Raw genomic sequence first — 18402 nt, 5'->3', positions numbered from 1 at the left:
ATGTGTGCTTGCAACTTGCTGTTTGATGCCTTGTTTGTAGCATAGATGCAAGTGTAGTTAATCCAAATTGCATCTTGAGTAGCTACTGAAGTGCAATATATCGGCAGCCAGTGAAAATCCTGTTAGGAGTCTGTCAGCAGATGATTGAAAGATGTCAAAGGGCAGAGTAAACTGTATCAGCACTGAGCTGGGTGGATGAAGTGTTTGTGGTGAGCCTACTTTTGTGAAGAACATGACCTCTGGCTTCTGTATAAAGAGTTTCCGTGGTAACATTCCTTTTTAATTAAGTTCTTGATATACATATAACCTAGCTGATACAGTCTTGGCTGATGGGAGAGTCAAAAGGATGTGAGGACTTCTGTATGGAGAGACAGTGCAAAGGTGTGCTGAAGAAGGGGAGACGTAAGAAATGAGCATACAAAATGGGATTAACATCAGCTAAACACACACTTGAAGAGCAGATTATCTGCTATTTATCCTCCTCACCTCCTCTTTCTCTGTTGCATGGCATTCCCTTGTTAGTGCATCAGCCCTTCTCAACAGATCACCAGACCAAGTAGGGATCTTGTGGCTCAGTACTTGGATGTTGCCTAATTATAGTGACATGTTTTCTAAAAGATATCTTAGGTGAGATAGACAGCTCCACTGGCTTCCTGCTATACCTGAAAATGACCATCCTTGAGTATTTCCTGACAAAGGATTAGTGAAGTATGAAGGGGGACATGGATCTCATCACTCCCCAAGAACAATTTTTTTCAAGATGTATAAGTCTTGGAAAGTGGAAATAAAAGCCTTCGAGTAGGAGACTTTTTGAACAAAAACAGAATTTTCCCAATGCCCATCCAGAGAGATGAAATTTTTTCTGGTACATCACTAGATAGATATACTTCCTGTCTTGTTACTTTTTATTTTTCTGTTATATTTTCATTTGTATTTTTAATTTGAAAACAACAGAACCAATTTTCTTTTACCTTGTGGTGTGAAGAGACTGCTAAAATGCTTTCAAATATATGCTTTGGAAGATGAAGTCTACACTTCTCTTGTGGCAGCAAAGCTTAGCCTTCCTAGCATTTTTATATGGAAACAAAGAGAACTTCAAATAAGAACTTTAGCCACTAGACATTTCATGCTGCTGATAGATCCCAGAGGACTTCAAGATTTTTTTCAGGTTTAGCTGATGTAAAAATGGCATTTTACAAAAGCAGCATCCAGTGTGCCTACCAATGTTTGTGTCCTGGTTCCCTGAAGTGGCTGCTTTAGACACGTGAGTGTGTATGGTAAAAAGGGAAAGAGAGCATATCAAAAGGACCCAACAGTCACGTTCTTTGCTGTATTCAGGGGCACAAAGGGTTTCTGAGAAGTATTGATTTATGAAATATTCTAAGAAAGAGACCAAGATAAAAATCAATAGAGGTGATGTTGGTTCTGTGTGTTTTGATCCTGCTGGGTTTGGAGGATGATCTTCCCATAATCTCTAAGGCAATGTGTAAAGCCTGCTCTTGGTGAGCTGCTGTGTGTATAGATACGTGTCTGTGTCTCTTGTTTTCTAATATCAGGCATGTGGATCAGGTCACATCTGAGCTGATGCATTGTTCTCACCAATCTCTGAGTTTAGGAGTGTGTCCCTTCAGGAGGCCGAGCCAACATGCATCTGACAGTGCTTGTAGCTCAGGTCAATAAACCTAGGCTGTAGCAATTTGGCATGCAGCTTCCCTGTGCTCTGAGCTGAGGCACATGATGGACATCTTCCATTCTCCTACTGAGCATTTGAACTCTCCCTGTAGTCCTATCATAATTACAGTTTTTTTCAATTTAGAAGCAAGTATTGCATAAGCCCTCAGAACAGCTTTATAGCCTACGAAACTTGCTGTAGAAGAGCCCATGGTCAAATTATTTCATTAAACAACATGAGTAGCTTCATCCTCATCCGTTTTGATTTCTAGACAACCCTATGCCTCCTTTCCTCATATGCAATTATAAATTGATAATATATAATTTACCTATCACTTGATATAAGGCTTTGTTTATTTTAAATGTAATAATTAGAGATAACAATTGCTATAGAAAAATAAACATCTGTTCCACTAAAAGACTGTGTAATTAAGGGCAATTATTGAATTCCATAGGTTGGATACTTGGTAACAAAGTTCCTTCCCATACAGCTAAGAAGAGGGTAAGATGTATCTTGTAGGAGACCAGAAATCTATGTGCTACAAGAGTTGGAAAATAAAATGGAAGGTATTAATGAGAAATTTTCTAGAGCTTTCTTTCCAGATTGTATTTAAGATGCAGTTTTCCTGGTTGTAATATGTGAAAATTGCATAGGTTTTAGATTGCTTTCCAACATCCTTTATAAGGATTAATCAGTTAATCCGTCTACAACTCTTTCAAGGTAAGTAAGTGTTATTATCCTTATTTTATGGCTATGGAAATCATGTTGCTGTGAGTCAAATTTTAATCCATTTTCCACTGTTGTAGATCTAAAGCAACTCCTCTGCAGTCAACAGAGTTAGACACTGTAACTGAACTGATTTAACCCTAATTGAAACTACAGTGTTTGTGAAAATAACTGTAGAGAATAAAGAGAAAGAATACTACATTTTAAACACTGTCCTATGCTCCACTTGAGCTGTATTAATGCTTTTGTGTCCTTTAAGGGTTGATTTTCTCAACTGGTGTCCTTGAAGGTTCTTACAGATCTTGCAAATACTGGTGCATGTAGTTTTCAGGAATGAGCATCCATAAATACTTTTAACATTTACAACAGCAACATCCAGTTTGTGGGGATAAATTGCATTAATTGTGTATGAAGACTGTATGTACGAAGCTCATTTGCAGCAACAGTGTATACACACTAAGCTTTTTAAAAAACAGTGCACTTGAGTTTGTTCAGCCTAAGGTTTTGTTCCTCCTTTAATGCAGATACCTTGTTAGCAGTAGTAGTCTGAGCCCTGAAGTAAACCACAAACGTTTGTGTCCTGCAGTGCCTGGATTAACATTTGCAGAGTATTCATTGACTTGAATTAATTGGCAATTAAATAACTCAAGTTAAAAGAGGGGTGATATTTCTCTCTAGACATTCCTTTAATTGCTCATCCAGCCAAAATAAATACTACTGGCCAGACCAGGACTTTCTGTGTAGATTTTTGGAAGTTTTTTGACTGTGTGCTCTGAAGTGAAATGAAGAGCAAGTAACATGCAACAGGCAGATGATCTTCTGAAACCAGTGTGTAGTTTCCCTTCTACATAAATTTATCAATGCTTACAAATAGGACATTGAGTTGGTTTTAATTTAAAAGAAAATGAAATACCTCCATTTACCACTGGAAAAATCAAATTATTTAATACAGCAAATGTACATAGTTTTTCATTCCTCTTTTTGAAGGATTTACTGGCGTTACAGTTAAAAACCAGGATAATGAGTTACTTGTGTTTAACATTTCTGAGAGACTGTGCATGTAGCATTCATTAACAGTGTGCAGCCTTAAGTGCTGTATTTAAACAAGGTTCTTTCGTTATATATTAATCTCTCTCTCTAAAAGTGATTATTTGTTTCAGATTGGTGTCTTCGGCAGACTCAAGTTTGGATAGGATTGAAAATCAGCTCTCTCTTGTTCCCAGAATGTTTCTTTCTCTAATGAAGGGTTGTACCAACAGTATGATTAGTAAAATGTTGTTGTCCACAGTTTTATTCTCTCTTGTTGCTATTTACACCATTCTAAAGTGGATATGAAATAGCATCAGCTCCAAACTCTTTGTGTTTAATTCAGTCTGTGTTAGAGAAAATTGTTACATGCAAGGCAAAAGTAAATCAGCCTTTTCTGAAATCCTATCCTCGTCTGAAAAGTCATGGAGGTGATTGCCAGTTTACAACACAGTCACGGAGATGACTTGCTGCCATTGGGGATTCACAGTGAATATGTCTCAGCTGGAGGAAAGCATTTGCTTTCCTATCCCCACAGTACATTTTTCTTGGGTAAAGTAAAGGATTCATCTCTATACTGCTTCAGGATGGACTGATCTAAATCTGTCCCTTGCTCATCACATAAACTCCAATCCTTTTCAAAAGAGACCTGTGTATCTGAGCATCTGGAGAGTGGAGTTTGCCAGCAGCCAAATGCACAGGTGTGGTTGTTAGATCAGTGCAGCATTAGGCTGTGTCAGGCCTGGACACTTCCCTTTGCTCTTCTTCCTCAAGTGGCATCTTTTCCTTGTGTCATCTGGCATTCATCATGCTCATTGGTTTTCAAACTATGAGTTTTAGTTATAAACGGAAAGGCAACATTAGCTTACACATCTCATTGCTTTTCAGGGTGTTCGTGTTTTGTTCTTTACTCCTCAGTCTGAAATTATAGAGTTGGTTTTGGTGCAATTTAGTGGCTAAGATTAAAAGCAGACCAATGTTTGCAGCTCATAGGATGCAACTGCTTATTTGAAAATTCCAGCACATTAGTGTCTACGAGCCTGCCTGCAGAAATCACCTCTGGATAGAAATCCAAAGTGTGCCTGAAGGAATGAGTTCTTGTGACAGGTACATGGGTGACAGGGGGAAGCTTCAAGTGCTTGATTCCCAGGGCATCTTAGACTTTCTGTCATGTCAGATCAGAGTTAACTTTAAGAATCGTTAAGGTTCCTTGTCTGCATTTGAGGGGTTAATTACTCATGAAGTTGACAAGTTAAAACTCTTAATTGTTGCCTAGCAGACTTGCTTTAAACCAAGCCAGTGCAAAATATCCTCTTAGCAGAAGCCTTGTTTGTTTTCCATTGAGGACTACACAGATACCTGGTGCTGGCCTGAATGTAAAGATAAGCTTTACAAGGAAGTATCCAACTTATTGACATGCTTGTATTAGAGGTTTGCTATAGATTCGAGGTGCTCATTAACAGCTGCCTTTACAGGTGGGGAAAATCCACCGCCTCTTTCACAACCCCATAAACACACCTTGGAAACTTGTTTCCAAACAGACATTTCTGCCACTGCTGCTTCAATAATGATTCTGCAGTTTACCCACATAGTTGCTTCTTTCTCTCTCTAAGCATCCATCATTATGCAGATCTGTAATACATCTTGAATGATTTATGTTCTCTGTTTTGGTAAAGGGGTTTCCTTCTAAGCATCAGAAGCCCAGAGGAGATAAAATCCTCATATAAATTAATCTCTGAGTGTTTACAGGGTAGACTGGAATTATAAGACAGAAACAGAAGTCCTGAGTACAAACCCTTCCTGCTCAAGCTCAATTAGGATTTCTTCATAGTCACAGGAGGACCTCATCCTCCTTAGATAGACTTACTACAAGGTTTGTTTGGTTTTTTTTTTGTTTTGTTAGGCTGGCATGAAAATACCAAAAAGAAGTGGTATGGGTAGGAGGGAGGAGGCAAGGTGAAAAGGTGAAAAGTGCTGTCTCCAGCTGTTCTGAGGGTTATCTTAAAGTTCTGTCTCCATAAAACAGACAGTGGTGACATTGCATTTTTTTTCTTGGTTTTAGAAGTGCAAATTGGGAGAAGAAAAATGCATTAAATCTCCCATATGTTTTCTCATTCTATCCCCTGGTACTGTGCTGTCAACCAAGAACTTCTTGATGTCAATGAAATTACTTGAATACAAAATCAGTGTGATTGAGTATCAGCATGATTTTTGCAAGGTGTACAGTGTCTTCTAACAGCTGATTAACTTTCTTATGTGGAGTAAACAGAATGGTTTTATTTTAAATTTTGCATTTTTGTGGTAGGTTAGTAGCCAGAAGGACAGTGGATGCTGTGACGATTATCTGTGCAGCATGATGGTGTCCCAGAAATTCATGGTTAAAACCCTTCTATGACTTAATGTCAGGATGCTTCAGCAAAAGGAAAAATAGTTCACATATCAACTAGGGTCAGTGGGACTGATATCTTGATTTGAGAGCGATGACATTTGAAATCAAACCCTGAGGTATGTGATACCAGAAGCCTTTATATTTTCTTCAAGGTGAAGGACTAGTTATAGAGAACAGTTATTTGTTATCTTTATTGACCTCTGAAAATAACTGGTCTGCAACATGTTGCAGTACAGCACTGCACAGGTCCTGGGAGTCCAGATGTGTAAGACCAAGCTAGAAGTTCTGCCAAGATTTGAAACTGTAATGAGGAGTAACGTGAAGAGTGATGTGGTGGTGCTGTAAGAGTGATGTAGAGCTGTGATTTGTGCTGGAAGTGAGTGGCATAGATTGAAAGTGCGCACATGTTCAACAAAGTGGTGCCAAGTAGCCACTGTCCAAACACACAGCAAAGCCAGAGAGAAGAAGCATAAGTACAACTGCAGCTGCTATAAACAGTGAACACAGAGCCAGTAATGCTATGGGTAATATTTTAAATTCATTGAATAGACAAAATCCAGACATAAGAATGAGGATTGGCTGGACATCACTGCATCTTCCCCCAGCTGTGCTTCTCAGCCACTTCAGGCAGAGGACATGCTGTTGCTATACACAACTCCAAATGGATCTGTCAGTGTGCTGCATTCTTAATTTTTGTGACTTGTTTATGTCATGGCTGAAAGTAAGTATGTCAGCATTTAACCAGATGAGACTGAGGAAATTATGTGACTAGAAATATGTGGAATACTTGACCATATCAAAAGAGAGAAGTGACCGGAAGCGAGTTGGGAGTTTATTTCTCAGTATAATCACCAGCAATTAACAGTTCCAAATTTATGATTAATGGTATAGCAAAAAGACGGACAGGTAACTGCAGGAGATTGCTGTGTCCCTCTTGAAACTCCAGCTCTCTTCACTGGAGACAGATTGTAGTCAGGCCATAGTCTATATGTTCATCCCACAGTAAGAAGCATGAAGTCACATGTTCATTATTTTGCTGGACTGCAGATCATAGAATCATTGAATGGCATGTCTTCAATTTGCAGATAAAGCAACATGTTTCGCTTTGTGGTTTGTGTCAGAGGATGCAATCAGGATCTTAACTGCAACTCAACTTAGGAACTGCGAGTTGAGTTAGACTTTTTCGTAATGTGTGATAAACACTCTGCGAAGCCTAGCACTGACACTGGGGAGGTGCCATGTCTTCCCTCACTTATAACTGAATTGAACTAAAAGGTAGTTTGGCATACTGTGTGTGGAGTGGGATGGGATATAGCCTACCAGGTGTTGTGATGTACATGCCTATTTGACAAGAGTACAAGGTATTATCTTTCTGGGTACAAATTTTCGTAATGGCGATAGAGTTGCGAACTCAAGGGAACACCTTAAGCTTCCTTGTGGGAGATATCTCAATGTACTTTCATGCAAATCACCAGATTTTGATCAAAATTTTGCAGAAGATAATGTTTCTTCTATGATACTTACCTTTTTAATTTTAATTTTTGGAGTTTTGTATTTTGATGATGGCTCAAACATCCTGATCCTTTCAGGGATATCCATGTCCTTTTGCCAATTTAATCATTCAGCTCCACTCCTATGTTATTTGAGGACAAGGACGTAGTAAATAATGACAAATAAGAATTTAGAGTTGCATCAGTATACGTTGCCATTCCTCCCTGGCATAATGGCAAAATGGCATAATGGCATTCATCACAGCGATAACTTTACACAACAGGATAAATTAAAGCAGTAAAGGAAAGCACGTTTGCTTACCTTTTTTATTATGATCATAAAAACTTGAGAAGGGGCTAGAAAAACATAGAGGTCATGCATACACTGCAGGTATTTGACCATCTAGGTTTGTGGATTCCTGAGCTCTTGTTGACGTCAGGTATCTGCAAAAATCCTTAGCCTAGTTCAGTTAAATTGGAAGAAGTTTACTTCTTACTGGTAGTATCCACTTTGAGTGGTAAGAGTTGGAATACAGTGCTTCAACAAAAATACAGCTTTAATGGCAGAAACTGTAGCAGCATTAAGGATGTTGTCAGCTTCACTGCCAAATGGTCACAGTGTAGGCTGCTAAGTCTTCATTGCTCCCAAGACCTTCTCTGGCTGGAGGAGAGACTAGAGAAAATTTGTTTACATAAGAGTTGCCAGCTGCTGGGTGGTGTACTAATAGCAAAAGTCTCAACAACGACTATCTCTAACCAATTCTTCCTTTCTATTTTGCTCTGTTTCTCCTGCAGGGCTTGTGAAGTTGGGGGTTCACTGTGTCACGTGTCAGAAGGTCGCGATAAAAATTGTCAACAGAGAGAAGCTCAGCGAGTCGGTGCTAATGAAGGTAATTTTCTAATGGGAGATTTAACAAAAAAAAAAAAGATCTTGGCTCTATGTCTTCTGTTCTATGCAAAATTAATATCTTTAATTACATATAACAAACATCCCTGTCAGTATTAAGATTATGCGAAGCATAATAACAATAATTTAGTTAGTGGGGGAGGCTAGGGCAGCTGAAATTAAATGAGAGTATGTCTATGAACAAAATAAATGGTCATCTGCAGAGCTGTTGCTTCTCTGCTAGGGAGGATGTGTGTTGGGCATCTGACTTCCACCGCTGCAGCAGTGCGTGATAGTTGCGGTACATTGCAGGCTGAGGTGTACAAATGGCAGTAAAAAGAGATTTAAGAGAGGCTGGTGAGTCGGTCATTTGGCTACTCATACTGCTGCATAGGTTTGTTATGATCTGATGCATCAAGGTCTGTGACTGTTGAAAGCTGTTGTAATTCTGTTAACAATCCACAGAGCTGTGCCACTGAAAACCATCAAAGTGCCTGTCCCCATGGTCCAATGACTGTAGTGCTCTGAAGAGTTTAATTTGTCTTTTACCTAGCCTTGTGATATGTCTGCTTATATGAGTGTCATTGATTGATCTTGGAATCCTAAAAATAAAATAAGTATATACGTAGAAGTTTGTTCATGTAACTTAGTGACTAGAAAGGCTAAATTTAGCTTGATGGGAGGGAACACAACCACACCGCAATCAACAGAATTCCATTAGGCAGTCACCTGCAAATAACATGAACAGATCCACATGAAGCACGAGTAAGTATAGCAACCTTTCTAGGAGCAGCAAGAAAACAGATTAAAGGAATATGCAGTCAAGGAATGTTATGCATACAATGTCAGTTTATTTCTTTCAGAGAGGGATTCTTAAATTTTCTATTCAGTTGTAATGTGTTCAGCCTTATCTTTCTGGAATTTCATTGAAGTACTCTCTCTCCCTCAATGTTGTAGATTTAAGCAGTCTTCTAATACAGATCAAAATTTAAAAAGTGAAATGGATAAGAAAACTGTAACTTTAATGGGAGATTCCACAGATGAAGCCCAAGAAAGCAAATAAAGTGTGTAAATGATAAATCCAAATGAGACAATAAACACTTGGAATATTTTCCAGAGTCATGTGGTAGAATATTGTTTTAAAAAACATTAGGGTTTTTTTTTCTGAGAGACACTGCCTAGTATCTGTATAAAACATTTTTTTTACCTCATTGATTTTCAGAGTAGGAGGCAAATCACTTAGCATAGCAAAGTGATCTCTCTGCTTTAGGTGTGTTGCATTATCTCCATTGTAGTATGAAATCTGAGTAGTGAAACGGTGTGTTAGGCCCTTGTTTACATAGCCACATGCTGAAGCATGCCATGTTTTCTATAAGATTGTATAGCATCCTTCTCAGGAGAGAGCCACATGTTGTGTCCTCGTTCTCTTTGTCATTCTTGGTGAGATTTTCTCTTCCAAGGATTCTGTTCTCTGTGCTCAGGAAGTGGTTTGTCCAGTTCTTTCATAAGCTCAGTAACCAGCTGTCATTTCAGGAATGCCCTGTGTCTGATGATCACAGACCAGGCTGGGGACTTCTAAGTGAATTTGGAATTGACAGTACTGTTAGCCAGCTTAATCCAACTTGGCCAAAGGGGAAAAGTGCTTGTGGGTTTTGGCAATCCCAAGGTGACCACTGCAAAGCATCCAGCTGATAGCTTTGCTGCTTGGGATCAGCAGCCACATGGAAATAGCCAACAATGAAGCCAAACTATGGTGGTATGGTGGCATTCCTACTTTGCAAGCCTTCTCACTAGCTGGTCTGTTGCAGTGACTCATTTTGCCAGTGGGCCATGCAGAGCAGTCACTGGAACCAAATGATTCAAGACCGTAGCTACTCTCCCAAGCTAAGGCCAGACTGATGGATTTTGCTTTAATCCATCCTTGGACAGGAAAACTGGATCTGATAGATATGCACACCTGCTGCATGAAGCTGTAACACTGCAATACTGTGGCCATTTATCCTCGAGCACAAGGAAGAAGTCTACTCACAGTCCTTTCAAAGTCTGAAATAACAGGAACAAGCATGTACAGTCGGCTGCTTTCTCTGCCATCGTTATTCTGTTTTGACTTGCTTCTTATAGCCTTCATTTCTCCAATGTTTTTGCAGTGTTTTATTCTGTACATTCAGGGAACTGACCCTTCTTTCTGCAGCTGCTCTTCATCTGAGCAGCGCAGAATTGAGAGGCATTTGGTAAAGTGCTTTCTAATCATAACGCTGTAGTATTGATATTTCTGGAGAGAAGAATTTGGAATTGAAGCAGCTGGTCTCAATCAGCAGAATTGCTGCTATGGAGATGATAGACAGGCAGGCACGATGCAGTGCAGGCTACAGTGACTGTGTCTCCCAAGTACTTGCTGTCTTGTCAAAGGACAGGGCTACTCAGTGCACACGTGAGCCTTTAGCTTTGTCGTGCCTTCACTTGCCAAACACAGGCTGGTGAGCAGCGTTCCTTTCCCAGCTCCAGCTTGGGCCTCTTTGGGAGCCAGGTTTAGGGACAAAGACGTAAGTATAATTTCACAGAAGAGCTGTTTCTGCTCCTGCTTTCACACAACTGGCAAAAGCTTCTTCTAGGTTTCTTCAGCCACCCTGTGGCAACCTGCACTGATATGGAGACCTGCCTCCCCTGGTACCTCTAGTTGCTCTAGCACCAATCGGCAGAAAGATTTCAGAAAGGGATGTGTTATGGGAAGTGTCTTGAGATTGAAATAGGGTTTATGAATTTCCCTGAATTAATTCTGGGTCAATGAGACAGAAATGAGGCCCAAAATACAAGAGTTGAGTGTATCTGAAAAGCAGTAAGCTTTCTTACACAGGCATGTTGACTATTGATGGTTACATTTTCAGTATCAGCCCAAGCATTTGGAGTTTATAAACTTCAGAAGGTAAAGATTACAGCAAATCTTTCCTCTAATGTGGCAAAAACTTGTTTGGAAATGCTGAGGTGTCCCATGAGACGTACTCAAAAGAATCCTTACCTCTTTACCACCTTACCAGTTCTCTGACACTCCCTCCTTCCGAATAATAAACAGAAAAACCCTACTCTTGGTCATCCATCAGATGAAATGCTCTTTGGACAGACAATGGTTGTAGATGCAAAAGGAGCATAAAGAGTGAAGAGTGAGAAGGGAACAGCTGGCCTTAGACTAATTACTTGAACACACAGGCATCCTGAGAAAGCCACAGATGTCCTGGGCTTGATGATTGGAACCCAGAGCTCCATATGTGTGCTTTGTGTGTATGTGCCTTTTGTTTCTTCTGACTGAGTCCTCCACTGCTGGCCTTGAGGCAAGGCAGGTATTTCTAGGGTGGAGGATGGGAAGAGACAGCCCCTTCTTCCTTCCTCAGATGGAGCTCAGTAGAAACATGAGTGGTGGGTTTTGGGAAGGTTGAATGTTTTAGTGTTTGTGATGCTAATGTGCCCTTCGGAAAAATTTTGCAAAAGTGTAGCATGTGTTCTTAAGCAGGGAGGATTATGCAATGAGATCACTATCAGAGATCCATGATGGCTTGAAATCATTGAGTGGAGGGATAGGTAGCAGGATCGAGTCTGCCTCTTGGAGCCGCCAAGATAACTTACAACAGCATCCTTGTAAATAATCACTGCTTTCCATGGTCTCTCTTTCACCTCTGGCTTCTTCCCGAGTTTCTGTTTCAATAGCTATTCAATACTTTTTGTCTTACCTTGTCTCACTTTGTCTTCCATCCTTCTCCATTTTCTTTCAGTTGTTGCTCTGCCTCTTTTTAATCCCTTTCATTCTCCTCACCCATTCTGTGATTTCTACTTTTTTTTCTTTGTTGTTTCCCCTTTTGCTACAGAAAGTTGTGTAATAACTGTCATTGTTTTGTTGAAAAAGTGCTGAAATGCAGCTTGTCTGGTTGAGGTGCCTGTTTGTCAAGGAGAAAGTTTGGGAATTAGGCACGATTCAGAAAGTATCTGAGAGAGTATGTAAACAATCAGAACTCATGTTTTATGAGAGACTCAAGGGACTCAGTGTACCTAGTTTATTAAGGAGAAGGTTAAGACTTAACTTAATCGTGGTCTGTAAATACTGGTAAGGAGGGTAGACATTCAATAATAGAGGATATTACAGTCTTCAGGGCAAAAACTGTATTGGAAACTCGCACTTGCAAGCTGTAGGTAGACAGATTAAATGTAGAAATGCTAGGCCTATTTCATCACTGGATGAAGTTACTAATTAGAATAAGCTACCCAAACCTCTGGTGAGATCTTCCCCTGAAAGACTATTAAACTACTGTGTGTTTTTCTAAAACCTGTATCCTAGTTCAGCTTTAGCTGCTGGACCTGCAGCAGGAAATAGTCAAACATGGTTTCCTGGTACATTCTCTGTGTTAGGTCTGACTAGATTAATGCAACAGCATCTCCGGCCTTAAAGTCATTGGAGCTGTGAATTTCTAATCACACACTTGAAACCTGTGAAAACTCATCTAACTCTGTCTAGAGCATAAAGAGAAGTGCTTGTGCAAGGTATCTGCAGAAGCAGAAGTTTAGGCTCTCCCAAGAGAAGTTAAAGAAGGGAATATTTGAGAGCAGCGTCTTCACTTTGGAATACTTTATTTCCAGACTTTTCCAGCAAAAGGCTGTGATATTGGCTGTCCTAGCCATCCTCAGCTGCTAACTGGATGCCTGGTCTACAGAAATGATTACCAGAATATCAGAAAAGTGTCTAGAAGAAGTAAATTTGGTTCAAATTTAGCTTTGATCATAACAAGGGCAGATTCCCTGACATTAGCAAAGCCAAACTCACCAACACCAAACCTGAATTTCACCAAATCAGAAATTTTTCTTAATATATGCAATAATACCCTAATTATTTTCCAGTTCCAGTATTTAGGAGTTTTCCTATTGATTGCAGTGGAAATGGTGTTAAACTGCTGCTGAATCCCACTAAATAGCCCTTCCATTAGGTATAGATGAACAAAGAAGCAAAACCATATGATTTCACCACTGAAATGGTTTTAGATTAATCTGGGATACTGGCATACAAGATTTTGGAGATGGTGACATTAAAAATAACAAATAAGAGAGAAAATATTTCCATTTATTAAGGAGAAGTCACAAAGAAAATATTTTAAAGCATTGATCAGACTTTTCGGGACTCCCTGGTTAAGAAATACTGTGCTAACTTGCTAGTTCTCATCTATTATTATTCTGATTGACTGGCATATTGCTTGAAGAGAAGAATAACCCAGAGGTCCTTGTATTCATGATAAAAAGAAAAAAATGTGAAAGGATCAAGGAAATTAAATCTCCTCAAAACATTTATGTACTCTCTGATACTCATCTTTTTACTTGCTTTTGAATGTGCAGGTTGAAATGTACAATTACAGAATCACAGCATCTTAAGGGTGGGAAGGGACTTTGAAAGATCATCCAGTCCTACCCCCCCTGCCAGAGCATGACCACCTAGAGTAGGTCATACAGGAACTCCTCCAGGTGGGTTTTGAATGTCCTCAAAGAAGACTCCACAACCAATCTGGGCAGCCTGTTCCAGTGCTCCATCACCCTCTCAGTGAAGAAATTCTTCCTTGTGTTTCTTTTGAACCTCTTGTGTTCCAGCTTATAACTGTTGCCCCTTGTCCTATCATTGTTCACACTTAAATGAGCTGGCCCTGGCGTATTCACTTCACGTGGCTTATTAAGAACACACACTTTCACTCTCATTGGGGTTTATCTTTAGCCTGTAGAATTACCACACACTTGTCTGCTTGTAGCACTGGAAGAGAGCAGGTGAGATGCATGCATGTGTGTATCTGTGCATATGTCTTACAGAGTGTAAGTGGTGAACAAAGTGCGGGAATGATTGGCACTCATCAAAGAACATGATTTCACAAACACATACTTACATCGCTGCCTCTGTGCCACTGCTTCATGTTCCAGTAGCAACTCAGCACAGCACAGCTTCATGTGCGCAAGTCTCTTGTCTGAGTTCAAAGAGATGAAAACACACCTTGCAACATGAAAAACACAGGGGAAATAAAAAGGGCTTTTTCTTTCTTGGGCTCCCTTCTGCTATAGGGAGTTTGGGAATAATGATCTGTCACTGAATGTATAAGCTAGAGTGTGTTGGTTTAAACTGGGGCTGGTGGTGAGCACTGAAACCCTATTTACTTGTCATCTGTTTGAGCAGTTTAAAAAGTTGGATAATTGTATTTTCCTTCAGAAAAGAATCACTCTCCACCTCCACTTTCCACCACACCCACAAGGAACACAGTTTGAGGTATTCTTAAAGAAGGAAATTAAACAGGAATCACAGACACATGATGTACCTGTCAGAGGAATAAACCTGTCGAGTGTGCACGATGCCTTTTGCTTTCTAAAGTTAGTATGATCAATTGATCATTGAGGCATTTGGACAAGCTATAAAAATAATTGGCCCTATTTTTGCCAGCCTACTTTTAATTCTGCAGACTTATATTACAGCAGTCTGGCTCAAACCTCTGTTGTGCCAAACACATTCTACCCACAGCCTTGTGTGTGCAAACACGTAGACACAGACAGTCTATCATCCTCATGCGCTGCCTTGATCACACAGCAATAAATGTCCATCAGGAGCCCCAGCTAGAGCTAGTTGAAGTCAAGGAATACTCTTTCCATTTATTTCAGTTGATCAAAACCATAATACCTGGATAGGGAAATAACTGATCCAAGATGAGATGTCTAAATGTCGTCTGCCATCCAGTCCTCCTTCACCTCTGAAGCTGTTGTCAATTATTAGCCTGCAAAACCCCTTTCTGTTCAGCTCTTTCTTTAACTGTTTCCATTCTAATTGCACCATGCTTGCACTTGGGGTCAGACAGACTAAATGTTTGGCCAAATACTTTCTCTACCTGAGCTTCTGGGAATTCTCCTCCTCCTTTGCCAATGCTTAATTTTATCAAAAAGTGATGATTCAGTTAAATTTTTTCCCTGAAATACCTTTGGCTCATTGAACTACTAATATATCAACTAGGTTTCTTTTGAACTCTGTCTGGAATGGTAGCAGGCTATTAGGGAGTCTTGCTTGCCATCTCCAAAGCAGACGCTCTGGAAGCCATTCACCAAGATGTAAGAAGCCTTGAGAAAGGATCCACAGCTGTGGGACAGAGCCAACATCCCCAGCTAGAGAGATGTGACTCTGCAAAGCATTGCTACATGGGGGAGCAGCATAAAGCATCAGGATCCTCAGCTGTTGTCAGGCTTGATGCTGAATTTCCTCAGAATGATAGGCAGTAGGAACTACCCTGAGAGGCCAGAAAACCTCAGGTGAAGGTTAGCTTCCAGGCTCAGTCTTGTAGAGTTGGGATGTGGAGTGTGACAGTCTTGATATTGGCACCCACAGCTTGTAACTCCTGGTCAGATCCTGTAGGATTTTCAGAATTTGTGGCCAAATTGATTTTGGAACCTAAAGCTTTCGGCCCCCCATCATAGATGTTCTCTGTAGCAGATCCACCAGGAGCTGTAGTCTCTGTTAACCCCGGATGTGAACCATTGGTCTGGAGAAATCCGGTTTTGACTCTGGAGCTGCAGGCTCTTTGATTCATTCAAAACTTGACTTTTTTTTTTTTGTCCTGATTCATTGGAGGTTGATGAAAAAGGCTAAAAAGCATTGAATTTTTATTTGACTTAAGCTAAAACCTCTTTTAATTGATGTTTTTCCCCCTAGCAGCCGTTCAGCCAGCTCTGTTCTGTGGATAATCAATCAGTCTGAAGAGGTACAGACCTATCTCAGACTGCAGAATAGAGGATGCCACAGTAGAGAGGGTTCTGCTTGAGGCATGGGTAGAATTGTTCACATTTACAGGTAGAAAATGCATTTTAGGTTATGGATGAAATCTTTTCCCAATTTTTTTAAGCAAAGAGGAGTCAGGGAGGCATGGTTTCTTTCTTGAGCTTCAAGGAGGCTTTTAAGCTATGCATCTCCTTATAAAAAGTCATTTTCTTTTCTGACACAGTTTCTTCTTGGACCAAGAGCAAAACTCAGCTGCAGTCAGCAGTGTGAATTCCATGTTGACTGAACCATTTGAAACCTATATCTACAGGTATCAGAGCAACAGTATAGGATTTTTTTAAATCATTCCTCACTCCACTGAAATTGAACATGTGTTGTGCCAGGATGTATTCTGGTTTACAGTGTTATATCTTGTTTTCATGATTATGCCATGACAATGTTCGTTCAATGTCATTGCAAAAACCTGGAAACAGTTTAGGAGGTGGAAGATAATGGATTCTCAGCGCTGCAACAAAAGCTTGTGTTTTGCAGAGTGATTTCATTAAGGACCAAAGGTAACTTGGCAAGTGTGATATAAATGGTTGTGTATTTTCTCTTCTATCTTAAACTCTTTCCTTTAGTTTGCAGATGAAAAGACTTCTGACTCCATTTTACATTGGTTTATGTTTCATATTCCATAATCTTCTCTGGAAACTTTTTGATTCTTTTTGGTTTTTCTCTTGGAAGGAGAACCAGTATTAAATCTGAAGAGTTCTAGCAATAATGGGACATGAGCCCTTAAGTAGATTGACTGAGAGCAGACGTGGCTCAGGTATTTGACTTTACATCTATTAGGGAGAATAAGCACCATAAACATAGTCTCAATTAAAATATATAGTTCATTCCTATATATTTCAGGCAAGCCATTTAAGCAAAATCTTTTTCTTAAGTTATTGCTGCAACAACTGGGTAGTGCCTCATATATTAGTTATATCTTTCTCTTAAGAAGCATTTCTTAGCCCTGTGTAGCTCACAAGTTTTCCAGCATAGACAAAATGCGTCACATAATGGATGTTTAAGTAGTATAATTGAGAGCCAAGGATTGGCACTGCACTGACAGTTAGGGGATGCAGGTTCTTTTTGTTTGTTTTGTATTCAATTCAAACATGAACATTTTTCTGATCATTTGTTAAGCGTAAACCAGGCCTCACTCACTCTATCCCTGCAGTTTGTCCTATGAAGTAGTTGGCACAAATTTAGGAAAAATCTGGGAAGGCTCAATCCCAGCACAATTAACTGTTAGTTCTAGAGCTGTCAGGAGCTGGAAACAACATGGCATGGGTTTGCCTTGCTGCTGTTAGACCAGTTGATCTCTCTAGTGCTATGTTTTCAGGTACTTGGGCATGTCCTCCTTTGCCAGGTGCTATCTTTGAATTCACTGGCTTGGCTTCTGGTATCCTGTGAAGCTGAATCAATGGTTAGCATGCATTTAGTATGCTGATCTGTTAATGAAGAGCACTCCCACATCAATAAACCAGTGTTTTCATTCCCCTGCTGTCCTCCGATAGATGTACACACCATGCATAGAAGAGACTCCAGAGTTCTAGTTTGAAATGGTGTTTCTCATCCAACTTCGAGGGAATCTTCTGGATGTGTTAATACTAACAGAGCTCAAGCCCATGCTGTAGTGGTCCAACAATCATGCAGTGACAAAACTGAAGTCATGGTGTTGTTGATTCTGCTCTGATGTAGGAGAAGCAATCCCTGCTTTGCCAGAACACCTGGTTTTCTTGAACCTTGTGATGTAATATAATATGGTATGCTGTATGGTGAGGAAGAAGCAATGGCTTTGTACTGTGAGAAATAAAGTTACCTTCACCCTCTGCAAACCATAAGAAGGGAGACATTGAGTTTAACCTTGAACTTCTGCATCTGTTGCAGTTTCTCAGTGGGTAACAATTACTCAGTAACATCTCCATTATCACACGTTGCTCTTGGTGGAAATAGGGACTTTTGAAAATTGCAAGAAATTCTAGAGTGTGGATTGGCTTTTTTAAGAATGCTCGGTAAAAACTCAGTCAGGTAACCAAAATCATTGTCCCTTTTGGAAATTTGTTACTGCTCTACCTTATCATAAATTTATCACATTCAAATTCTTGGTTTGGAACATTTTGGTAAGGCAAGGGTGAAGAGCTGTCAACACTCAAGAAGACAGATCTGGGATGAGAAACACAATCACTTGTTCCTGTTCCTGGCATATACCACAGGCAGAAACATTTCCATATCGCTTGCAGCTCTCATAACTACCTCCTTTTCCATACATTCAGTAGGAAAGTGGTGAGGAAATGTCACTGGTGCAAAGTGTAACACAAGTGCAGCTCTGTAGTTTTCCTGCTCTCAGTCTTCCTGTTGCTCCAGGAGACAGAAATATTCTTTATCATTTGTATCTCTCAGATGCAGGAC

The 18402-nt window shown here is 40.0% G+C and overlaps 1 protein-coding gene across 3 annotated transcripts in view; it reads left to right on the top strand.

Annotated features, from left to right (window-relative positions):
* The window catches only part of BRSK2 (BR serine/threonine kinase 2), a 321793-nt gene that overhangs the window by 157040 nt on the left and 146351 nt on the right, over positions 1 to 18402 (top strand). For all 3 annotated transcript variants that reach the window (XM_061999607.1, XM_061999606.1, XM_061999605.1), the window contains exon 2: positions 8099 to 8193. In XM_061999607.1, coding sequence (XP_061855591.1) covers positions 8099 to 8193 — 95 coding nt within the window. The remainder of the gene's footprint in view (positions 1 to 8098; positions 8194 to 18402) is intronic.

This window comes from Colius striatus, chromosome 7 (genome assembly GCF_028858725.1).
Source record: "Colius striatus isolate bColStr4 chromosome 7, bColStr4.1.hap1, whole genome shotgun sequence".
NCBI classification, from domain to species: domain Eukaryota; kingdom Metazoa; phylum Chordata; class Aves; order Coliiformes; family Coliidae; genus Colius; species Colius striatus.
This window is presented reverse-complemented; position numbering and strand designations above follow the sequence as displayed.